The sequence below is a fragment of the Schistocerca serialis genome, chromosome 2 (assembly GCF_023864345.2).
Source record: "Schistocerca serialis cubense isolate TAMUIC-IGC-003099 chromosome 2, iqSchSeri2.2, whole genome shotgun sequence".
NCBI lineage: Eukaryota > Metazoa > Arthropoda > Insecta > Orthoptera > Acrididae > Schistocerca > Schistocerca serialis.
In genome coordinates this window covers 713,417,882-713,430,046 of record NC_064639.1, presented here as the reverse complement: position 1 = coordinate 713,430,046, position 12,165 = coordinate 713,417,882, and the positions used below count along the sequence as shown (strand labels likewise).

The 12,165-nt window shown below is 40.3% G+C and overlaps 1 protein-coding gene across 1 annotated transcript in view; it reads right to left on the bottom strand.

Moving 5' to 3' along the window:
• Positions 1-12,165, bottom strand: part of LOC126457896 (transcription elongation factor B polypeptide 3) — a 163,852-nt gene that overhangs the window by 12,458 nt on the left and 139,229 nt on the right. Inside the window, exon 8 of the mRNA XM_050094568.1 lies at positions 10,091-10,235. Coding sequence (XP_049950525.1) covers positions 10,091-10,235 — 145 coding nt within the window. The remainder of the gene's footprint in view (positions 1-10,090; positions 10,236-12,165) is intronic.

Here is a 12,165-nt window from a genome sequence, read left to right as displayed (position 1 = left end):
CCCTTCCCCCTGACATTGCCGCCCTGGGTAGATATACCAGTTTGCCCCCCACCTCCTAGATCCGGAACTGTTGCACACGCCTAAATCTGGCAGCTTGGGCACGACAGTAAAATTTTTCTGGGTAGCATCTGGCTGTTTGCTGCTTGCTGCTTATACAGCTAACAGCCTAACTTTTGTAGCCATAAACGGCAGAAGATACAACCCATATGTGACTCTGCTGCGCATGCGCATGAGCTCGCTCACAACTGCTTAAATGAATCTAATGTAAACAGTTGTGACGTCACGCTCATCAGAGGCAATTTGTTGTTATGAAGCATTGCATAGTCTTTCTAAAACCTTTGACACATTTTGCTGTTGGCAGACACTTGTATAAGAACTGTACTTTGTCACTGTATATGGCACATTTCCTTTGCAACTTAAGTTTTATTTTGGTTTTTTCCTCTCGTTTGTGTTTTATTGCTGCAGTATTATTCTCTAGTAGTGAGATACAGTAACATCCATTGTTTGAGTATTGGTTCTTAGCAGTCAAATTCACAAAAATTTAACTGAAAACTAAAATAATGAAAAATTCCCAGAATTCCAAAAGATTCCCAGGTTTTTCCCAGTTTTCTCCTGGATGAAAAAATTCCTGGGTTTTTCCAGGATCTCCCAGTTGTCCCGGGTCACATACATCCTGTAATTACACTACTGTAGTATGTAGTCACTGAAGCAAAATAAAATCATGACTGTATCAATAATGATGAGAGTGGCCCTATTAAAACCTATCAGTATTTGAAAATGAAACCCCTCAAAAAAGTCTGCATATTTCACTGTACAGCAGGTTGGGACTGCCTAAGTATGACATGTGTCACAAGTTTTCAGTAATGTATGTGAGATCTGAAGATTATCAGTACACTAAATATGCAGAGGGATTAAAGGTGAAAGAGAGCACACTCTCTATTTCATTTTGTCTTCACTGTATCATCCATTTTTAGTGAAGGTACAATTTTTCCAGTGTAAGTCTCATCATTGGTATCTGGCCTGAAGTAAACTACATGAAGCAGATTAATGTATTCAAATATCTGCCAAAACTACAGCTCAATTTCATCCAGGGTTTTGCATTATTCAATGGAAGTGTTATGGTGGCTTCCTGCCAGAGAGGGCTGTTTTTTGCGCTCAAGCAATTTTTTCACAGTAGTATTTAAAAATCTTAAGAAAAGGGTGATGGCATCAAATCAGCATATTGAGTGTCAAAGTACTGAATCCTCACTATGACAGATGGTGAAGTTTTTTGGTGATGGTTATAGTAAAGTTTGTCATCTTGTTCAAGCAAGTTATCAACATTCTAAGGTTTGTGGACAGTTAGTCACATTTCCATTTCACTATTAAATTATAAACAGATGGTCTAGGTATTAAATACAGAGACTTCCTTTCCATACCACAGGCCTCTTGTAACAAATGATGGACATCTGAGAACTCTACAAAATGTTTCTTTCTGGGTGCTTGCACTATGCTGCTCCTGTGGGGGACAAGATGGAAATTCTTGTGGGGGCAGTGAAAGACAATATGTGCCTTTTCAAATGTTTTCCCACTGCAGAGAATCCATACCTGAAGTGTGATTCTGGAAAGTCTGCAAAATACCCAGCAAAGGATGTCACAATCTCTTCAATGGATTTATCAGCATGAAATTACTTTCCATGTGGGAATAGGTAGAAGTCAGAGGGTTCAACTCTAGGAAATAGGCAGGACCCTCTTTTTCACCCATACAGTCAAGACGACTTACGTATTATTCATCAGTTAAAGTTTTGCCCTTTCCAAGGTAATCAATAGCAATCTTCCCAGAAATCACAGGCCACAGCTTTAATTTTTCAAGGAACTCCTCAACAGAATAGAAGGAGCAACCCATGAGGAAACTCTTCAGTTTTGATTTGAAAGTGTGTGGATTACTGCTAAGATTAATTCTAATGTTAGCTTATTGAAAATGGTTGCAGCAGTATACTGCACATGTTTCTGCACAAGAGTTAAGGAAGTCCGATCCAAATGCAGGTTTGATTTTGCTGAGTATTAACTGAGTAAAAGCTGCTTATTCTTGGGCATAAGCTAATATTGTTAACAAGAAATGACAGTAAGGAAAATATATGTAAATATATTGAGAGGCCAATGTCAAAATACCCAGACTTGTGAACAGGGGTCGACAAGAGGTTCGTGAATTTACACCACTTATTGCCCAAACTGCCCATTACCGAGCCAAAAATATCCTTTTAGAATGGGAAGAGTTATCCCAAAATACAATACCATATGACATAAGGCCCCCCCCCCCCCCCCCCCATGAACCATGGACCTTGCCGTTGGTGGGGAGGCTTGTGTGCCTCAGCGATACAGATAGCCGTACCGTAGGTGCAACCACAACGGAGGGGTATCTGTTGAGAGGCCAGACAAACGTGTGGTTCCTGAAGAGGGGCAGCAGCCTTTTCAGTAGTTGCAAGGGCAACAGTCTGGATGATTGACTGATCTGGCCTTCTAACAATAACCAAAACGGCCTTGCTGTGCTGGTACTACGAACGGCTGAAAGCAAGGGGAAACTACAGCCGTAATTTTTCCCGAGGGCATGCAGCTTTACTGTATGATTACATGATGATGGCGTCCTCTTGGGTAAAATATTCCGGAGGTAAAATAGTCCCCCATTCGGATCTCCGGGCGGGGACTACTCAAGAGGATGTCGTTATCAGGAGAAAGAAAACTGGCGTTCTACGGATCGGAGCGTGGAATGTCAGATCCCTTAATCGGGCAGGTAGGTTAGAAAATTTAAAAAGGGAAATGGATAGGTTGAAGTTAGATATAGTGGGAATTAGTGAAGTTCGGTGGCAGGAGGAACAAGACTTCTGGTCAGGTGACTACAGGGTTATAAACACAAAATCAAATAGGGGTAATGCAGGAGTAGGTTTAATAATGAATAGGAAAATAGGAATGCGGGTAAGTTACTACAAACAGCATAGTGAACGCATTATTGTGGCCAAGATAGATACGAAGCCCACACCTACTACAGTAGTACAAGTTTATATGCCAACTAGCTCTGCAGATGACGAAGAAATTGAAGAAATGTATGATGAAATAAAAGAAATTATTCAGATTGTGAAGGGAGACGAAAATTTAATAGTCATGGGTGACTGGAATTCGAGTGTAGGAAAAGGGAGAGAAGGAAACATAGTAGGTGAATATGGATTGGGGGACAGAAATGAAAGAGGAAGCCGCCTTGTAGAATTTTGCACAGAGCACAACATAATCATAACTAACACTTGGTTTAAGAATCATGAAAGAAGGTTGTATACATGGAAGAACCCTGGAGATACTAAAAGGTATCAGATAGATTATATAATGGTAAGACAGAGATTTAGGAACCAGATTTTAAATTGTAAGACATTTCCAGGGGCAGATGTGGATTCTGACCACAATCTATTGGTTATGACCTGTAGATTAAAACTGAAGAAACTGCAAAAAGGTGGGAATTTATGGAGATGGGACCTGGATAAACTAAAAGAACCAGAGGTTGTACAGAGATTCAGGGAGAGCATAAGGGAGCAATTGATAGGAATGGGGGAAATAAATACAGTAGAAGAAGAATGGGCAGCTTAGAGGGATGGAGTAGTGAAGGCAGCAGAGGATCAAGTAGGTAAAAAGACGAGGGCTAGTAGAAATCCTTGGGTAACAGAAGAAATACTGAATTTAATTGATGAAAGGAGAAAATATAAAAATGCAGTAAGTGAAACAGGCAAAAAGGAATACAAACGTCTCAAAAATGAGATCGACAGGAAGTGCAAAATGGCTAAGCAGGGATGGCTAGAGGACAAATGTAAGGATGTAGAGGCCTATCTCACTAGGGGTAAGATAGATACCGCCTACAGGAAAATTAAAGAGACCTTTGGAGATAAGAGAACGACTTGTATGAATATCAAGAGCTCAGATGGAAACCCAGTTCTAAGCAAAGAAGGGAAAGCAGAAAGGTGGAAGGAGTATATAGAGGGTCTATACAAGGGCGATGTACTTGAGGACAATATTATGGAAATGGAAGAGGATGTAGATGAAGATGAAATGGGAGATATGATAATGCGTGAAGAGTTTGACAGAGCACTGAAAGACCTGAGTCGAAACAAGGCCCCCGGAGTAGACAATATTCCATTGGAACTACTGACGGCCGTGGGAGAGCCAGTCCTGACAAAACTCTACCATCTGGTGAGCAAGATGTATGAAACAGGCGAAATACCCTCAGACTTCAAGAAGAATATAATAATTCCAATCCCAAAGAAAGCAGGTGTTGACAGATGTGAAAATTACCGAACTATCAGCTTAATAAGTCTCAGCTGCAAAATACTAACACGAATTCTTTACAGACGAATGGAAAAACTAGTAGAAGCCAACCTCGGGGAAGATCAGTTTGGATTCCGTAGAAACACTGGAACACGTGAGGCAATACTGACCTTACGACTTATCTTAGAAGAAAGATTAAGGAAAGGCAAACCTACATTTCTAGCATTTGTAGACTTAGAGAAAGCTTTTGACAATGTTGACTGGAATACTCTCTTTCAAATTCTAAAGGTGGCAGGGGAAAATACAGGGAGCGAAAGGCTATTTACAATTTGTACAGAAACCAGATGGCAGTTATAAGAGTAGAGGGACATGAAAGGGAAGCAGTGGTTGGGAAGGGAGTAAGACAGGGTTGTAGCCTCTCCCCGATGTTGTTCAATCTGTATATTGAGCAAGCAGTGAAGGAAACAAAAGAAAAAATCGGAGTAGGTATTAAAATTCATGGAGAAGAAATAAAAACTTTGAGGTTCGCCGATGACATTGTAATTCTGTCAGAGACAGCAAAGGACTTGGAAGAGCAGTTGAATGAAATGGACAGTGTCTTGAAAGGAGGATATAAGATGAACATCAACAAAAGCAAAACAAGGATAATGGAATGTAGTCTAATTAAGTCGGGTGATGCTGAGGGAATTAGATTAGGAAATGAGGCACTTAAAGTAGTAAAGGAGTTTTGCTATTTGGGGAGCAAAATAACTGATGATGGTCGAAGTAGAGAGGATATAAAATGTAGGCTGGCAATGGCAAGGAAAGCGTTTCTGAAGAAGAGAAATTTGTTAACATCCAGTATAGATTTAAGTGTCAGGAAGTCATTTCTGAAAGTATTTGTATGGAGTGTAGCCATGTATGGAAGTGAAACATGGACGATAAATAGTTTGGACAAGAAGAGAATAGAAGCTTTCGAAATGTGGTGCTACAGAAGAATGCTGAAGATTAGATGGGTAGATCACATAACTAATGAGGAAGTATTGAATAGGATTGGGGAGAAGAGAAGTTTGTGGCACAACTTGACCAGAAGAAGGGATCGGTTGGTAGAACATGTTCTGAGGCATCAAGGGATCACCAATTTAGTATTGGAGGGCAGCGTGGAGGGTAAAAATCGTAGAGGGAGACCAAGAGATGAATACACTAAGCAGATTCAGAAGGATGTAGGTTGCAGTAGGTACTGGGAGATGAAAAAGCTTGCACAGGATAGAGTAGCATGGAGAGCTGCATCAAACCAGTCTCAGGACTGAAGACCACAACAACAACACATGACATAAGCAAAGTAGACCAATTTTGATGTCAAATGATCACTCACTTCAGATACTGTTTGAATAGTCAAAATGGCAGCATTAAGTCTTTGAATAAGATCCTGAACATGGGCTTTCCACGGCAGTTTATTTCCTATCTGAATACTTAGGAATTTGAACTGTTCAGCTACACTAATCAAATGCCTATTCTGTGAAATTGAAATGTCAGGTTTTGTTGAATTGTATGATAGACACTGTACAAACTGAGTCTTACTGTGATTCAGCGTTAGTTTATTTTCTACTAGCCATGAACTTATGTCATGAACTGCACTATTTGAAACTGAGCCAATGTTGCACACAACATCCTTTACTACCACACTAGTGTCATCAGCAAACAGAAATATCTTAGAGTTACCTCTAATACCAGAGGGTACACCATTTACGTAAATAAGGAACAGGAGTGGTCCAAACACTGGTCCCTGGGGCACCCCCTGACCGTACCCCATTCAGACCCCACATCACAGCCGTTCTCAATACCGTGAATAATGACCTTTTGCTGTCTGTTGCTAAAGTAAGAGGTGAACAAATTGTGAGCTACTCCCCATATTCCGTAATGGTTCAACTTCTGGAGCAATATTTTGTGATCAACACAATCAAACGCCTTAGTTAAATAAAAGCATATGCCTAGCTTTCAAAACCTTTTGTTTAACCCATCCAGTACCTCACAGAGGAAAGAGAATATAGCATTTTCAGTTGTTAAACGACTTCTAAAGCCAAACTGTACATTTGATAGCAAATCGTGTGATATAAAATGATCAATTATCTTTACATACACAGCCTTTTCAATAACTGTGGCAAACACTGATGGCATAGAAATAGGTCTAAAATTGTCTACATTATCCCTTTCTCCCTTTTTATAAAGCGGCTTTTCTACTGAGTACTTTAATCATTCAGGAAATTGACCATTCCTAAAGGAAAAATTACAAATATGGTTAAATACTGGGCTAACATGCGCAGCACAGCACTTAAATATTCTGCTAGGCACTCCATCATATCCATAAGAATCCTTAGTCTTCAATGATTTAATTATTGACTAAATCTCCCCCTTGTCTGTATCACAGATGAGTATTTCAGACATCAACCTCGGAAAGGCATTTTCCCAAGAGAGTTATATGATTCCCAGTAGAAACTAAATTTTTATTTTATTCACCAGAAATGCTCAGAAAACGATTGTTAAATACTGTTCATATATCTGATTTAACAGTAACAAAAATATTTTTACAATGAACTGACTTTATATTGTCGGCTTTGTGCTGCTGACCAGACACTTCCTTCACAACTGACAATATGGTTTTAATTTTATCCTGTGAATTAGCTATTCTATTTGCATACCACATACTTTTTGTCTTCCTAGTAACATTTTTAAGCATCTTACAGTACTGTTTGTAATGGGCTATCGTAGCTTGACTGTGACTACTTCTAACATTTTGATATACGAGGTGCACAATAAAGTAATGAGACTGATTTTCATTGCAAGATGTGGCAACCCTGCAGGCTTGCGTAGGCACAATACCTTTGACCTTGGTCTATAAGCTGCTTCTAGTCCAAGCGGCACATCGATGCAACTCCTCAGACATGAGTTGTGCTGTAATAAGTTAACACGTGTTTGTGTCTCTCGTTACAGAAATGGAACTGCATAATATTGCGCAACCGTATGCCATTTCTTTTTGTGTTAAACTGGGTGGAACTGCGACGACAGCTTAAGGTAAGCTTCAGAAGGCTTTTGGAGAGGAGGTTATGTCAAGAGCTCAAGTTTTTCGTTGGCATAAAATGTTTAGTGAAGGCCGAATGAATGTTGAAGATGAAGACCACAGTGGAAGACCATCGACCTCACGGACGATGTCAATTTGGCCAGGGTGTGTGATCTCGTACAATCTGATCAAAGATAATCTGTGAAAATGATTGCAGAAGAACTGAACATCAATCGAGAAACAGTTTGTCTAATAATAGCTGGAGATCTTGGTATGAGAAAGAATTGTGCAAAAATAACGATAATGCGCCATCACATACTGCTCTGCCAGTACAGCAATTTTTAACCTCAAAACAAATTTCAGTACTACTACAGCCACTTTATTCACCAGATATTGCTCTGTGCAACTTTTTTCTATTTCCAAGAGTCAAAACGGTGGTCAAGGGACACCATTTTCAAACAACACAAGATGTCCAAAAAGCTGTGACAAGGGTCTTGGAGGATATTACCGAAGATGAGTTCCAGAAATGTTACCACCAATGGCAGAAGCACTGGAAAAAGTGTGTACAATCAGAAGGGAACTACTTTGAAGGAGACAACACTAAACTTGACTAAAACGGTAAGCAACATTTTCTTTCACATCAGTCTCATTGTTTTATTGTCGCACCTCGTAATTCCCACTTTGTTCTACATACTAGCACAGGAGATCGTTTGGATTCTTTATAAAATAGTTGCAACATTTCTGAGAAATGTTGTTTTCACTTCTTTTTTTTGTCAGACTTCAACAGATACAGCACCCGTATTACACACAACTTGCAGATAATTCTTTACATAAAATGTCTGATACTCTTTCTCCTGATATATCTATGGCATTCACCCTACCAGCAATGCCATACGGTATACGAGGGGCGTTTAAAAAGTCCATGCAAAAATAAGAACTACTTACGTCTTTGGGATAAACCTATTCATTTTTTGATTTAGTCTCCTTTTAGACTTATAAACTTCGTCCATTGCTGTTCTAATTTGTTGTTCCCTTCCGAATAATAGGAATTGTCCAAGCCTGCAAAATAGCTATTAGTTGCTGCAATCACCTCCTCGTCTTTATCCCACCAGCCATTTCTTCAAACTGGGGAACAAATAGGAGTCCAAGGGAGCCAAGTCTAGGGAATGGGGGGAATGTGAAACGAGTTGTAATCCTATTTCCATTAATTTTGCTACGACAACTGCTGAGGTGTGTGCTGGTGCATTGTCGTGGTGGAAAAGGACTTATTGCGGTCCAATCGTTGGCGTTTTTCTTGCAGCTCGGTTTTCAAATGGTCCAGTAACGATGAACAGCATGCGCTTGTAATAGTTTTACCTTTTCCAAATAGTAGATGAGGATTATCCCCTGCAAATCCCAAAAAGACAGTTGCCATAACCATTCCGGCCGAAGGAATGGCCTTCACCTTTTTTGGTGCAGATTCTCCCTTGGTAACCCATTATTAAGATTGTTCTTTGGTCTCAGGAGTATAGTAATGTATCCATGTTTCATCCACAGTGCAGAAATAATGCTTAAAGCCCTCTGGATTCTTCCTGCACAGCTGAAAACCATCCTTGCAACACTTCACACGATTCCGTTTTTGGTCAAGCGTGAGCAATCGTGGAACCCATCTTGTGGATAGCTTTCTCATGTCGAAATGTTTATGTAAAATATTATGTACCCGTTCATTTGAGATGCCCACAGCACTAGCAATCTCACGCACTTTAACTCTTCTGTCATCCATCACCACATCATGGATTTTATCAATGATTTTTGGAGTCGTAACCTCCACAGGGCGTCCAGAACGTTCAGCATCACTTGTGCCCATATGGTCACTCCGAAAATTTTGAAACCACTTATAAATTGTTATAATTGAAGGTGCAGAGCTACCGTAATGTTTATCAAGCTTCTCTTTAGTCTCCTGAGGCGTTTTGCCTTTCATAAAATAAAGTGTAATTATCACATGAAATTCTTTTTTGTTCATTTTTTGACAATCACTCTACTTCCTTGATTCACACAAAAGCCAAAAACAAAGAAATAGACCAATATGGCTGAAATTGGTGTGCGTTCTTTCCAAAGATGCTACAAACTACACATGACATCGATACGCGCCAGTGGAGCCGTCTCTCGGACTTTGCACGGACTTTTCATACGCCCCTTGTACTTAATCAATATTTTCAAAAGTGGTTGCAACTCTAGGGTTATTCATATGGATCATCTTTGGGACAAGTAACACTAAACTTGAACTCAATCATCCATTTTTAACTACTGAAAATATACAGGATACCTTATGAGTCTCCATCAACTTTGCATGAATTCTAGTTGGCAATAAACCACAAATGACAGTTTTTCAACATGATATTATTCATTTGCGTCTATTTGAACACAAAATGAACAACACTATTCCTTTAAAAAGCTGCACAAATAAAAGCTGCTCCATATATCAGTTTTACACCTGAATTACATTACAGTACAACTCTATGATAACTGATATCAACATTCTTTCTATGCCAGAACAAGAACTTTATATTTTCCCCTTCACAGTGTAAATGTTTCCAAATTTTCCTAGGTACTGGCTTTATCATTGCATCTGTAACATCCCTCTCAGTTAATGTGTAGATGCTTTTATTCGCAGACTGTGACTAACTTGCTTCAACCAATCAATAGCTAGAGTTATACTTATATCATTTGTGTTCCCTCCAAATGAGTAGCCATTTTGAAACAAGTGATTTGTTTTATATGATACTCAACCTGATTGCACACTCCTTGGTGGGGGAACAGGTACAGGAGCCGCTGATGTGCTAGGACCAGAATTCTGTCTTCCCATGCCTGTCTTTGCTCCTTTAACTGGGCTTCCTTTGCTAATGACAACAGGTCCAGCAGTGCCATATTTTGCCTGAAAGGAAAGATAACAGTTCAAAACAGTTTTAGTAAAGTTTGAAAATTCTTACGTATCTTAAATCTTTTAATGGAAAGTCTTGGTGGAATGTAAATAACTGAAGGAGTAAAGGTAAGAGCTCACTGAATACTGTAAATGCTGAGTAATTGAGAGGCATGTAAACCAAACTGAGAACTTTGCTAACTTTTGGATGCCTTTTTTTCCCTAGCTATAGAGAACACACACACACACACACACACACACACACACACACACACAGCTACATTGTGCCCCCTGCTTATATCATTCTGGCACAGCAGCTCAACAGGAGTGACGGGTTATGCTGTTTATAATGGGTTAGGGAAGAATAGGGAGGTAGCGGGAGGGAAAGTTGGTGCAGGACTGTTGACAGTTGGGACAGGAATGTGGGAGGAAGAGAGAATAACTGCACAGGAGATAAATGCAGCACTGGGAATGGTGATTCATTCTGGCTCCAGGTAGGTTGCAGTATGAGTGAAACTGAGGTCCTGGGGCAGTCGTTGAGCTGTGTGTGAGGCACGGAGCTAGCAGAGTGTTACGACCTGAGCCATGGTCGTGTTGTTATCAGGAGGTAACAAAGAGCAGAGATGAATGATTCTGTGGAGCATGGAATGCTAATGAAACATCATTCAATTAACAATCCTTAATTGGCAAACATTTTACAATCACACTGTCTTCTTAGCAGCAACTATGTTGCTTGAAAGTGTGAGGAACTTGCTGAGCACAGGTCCTGACAGTGTCTGTAGTCATTGCTGTGGCTAGTAAGAGGGTGCAGTGTCACTCATCTTCACAGCCTAGCATGACTGTGAATGCCTGTCAGAGCCTCAGCACTCTCGATGCATGAAGCTGTGCTTACACTTGATCCCAGACTACTGCTTATCCCTGTAGTTGGTTATTGACATGGCGTGAAGACAGAAGACTCAGCAGCAATATGAAAGTCAGCCTGAGTGGTGATCCCAGCATATACCTGGTAAGGTAGTATTTGTAATGCACCAGTAGTCACAACACAGACACCCAGCACCCAAGCTGAACAGCTTGCAGATGGACAGATCAATTTGTCATCTGCAGAAGATCACCCCGCTTCCATCCTCAGTCCATCACCATTATGACTGGCAGTACTGTGCCTTGCAGATCATAAGTCCCATCCACAGTTGGATGGACTTAAAGCCGTGGGCTCCAAATTGACAGCAGATCTTGTAGTCAATTATTTAATTCACCAGAGCATCCTGCAACTTAATAGAGCTGGTCTGCCATTGGTATCCGTGATGCAGCTGGAACAGTCTCACTCTGAGAATGAATAGGAGGGGGAGGTGGAGGGTGTGGAGGTTTTACAACTGGCCATGACATGATTCCCCCCATCCACTAGTGACTGAATGTGTTCTCACTTCTGAGCCTGTCAGCACTCTTGACTGCTTTAACTTCAGGGTTTCAGAGCGTTCCTTTATGTTTGCATCCCAACAGGCATTCTTGTGACACCGCAAGATGAAGTTAATACATTTAGCCTCATTACAGTAGAGCATTCTGTCTGCCCTGCACTGTTGTAAAAGTGCTGACTCAACTGTTCTTGGCTTCTCTCACACACAGTTTCATAGTCTGATAAAAGAAGCTGCCAGCTTGTTTGTACTTTGTTCCCCTCATGTTAGTATTTGGTTACAAAACTGCTGTGTAGCTGGCAGATGTGCCTCACTTAACATCATCTCAGTTGGTTTCCAATAAAGTTTTACTTCTGCACTTACTTACTATTCTACTGAGCAACATTCCCCAATCCTTTATCAGATACGTCCCAAATTTTCACACCTTTCTACTATTCTGTATGTCTTATTAATCTGTCCTTCATGGAATATCCCTGTTACAAAAATCAAAGTAAATCTCACAAATCTTAATGCTCTTGAAATACAGCACTATTTCA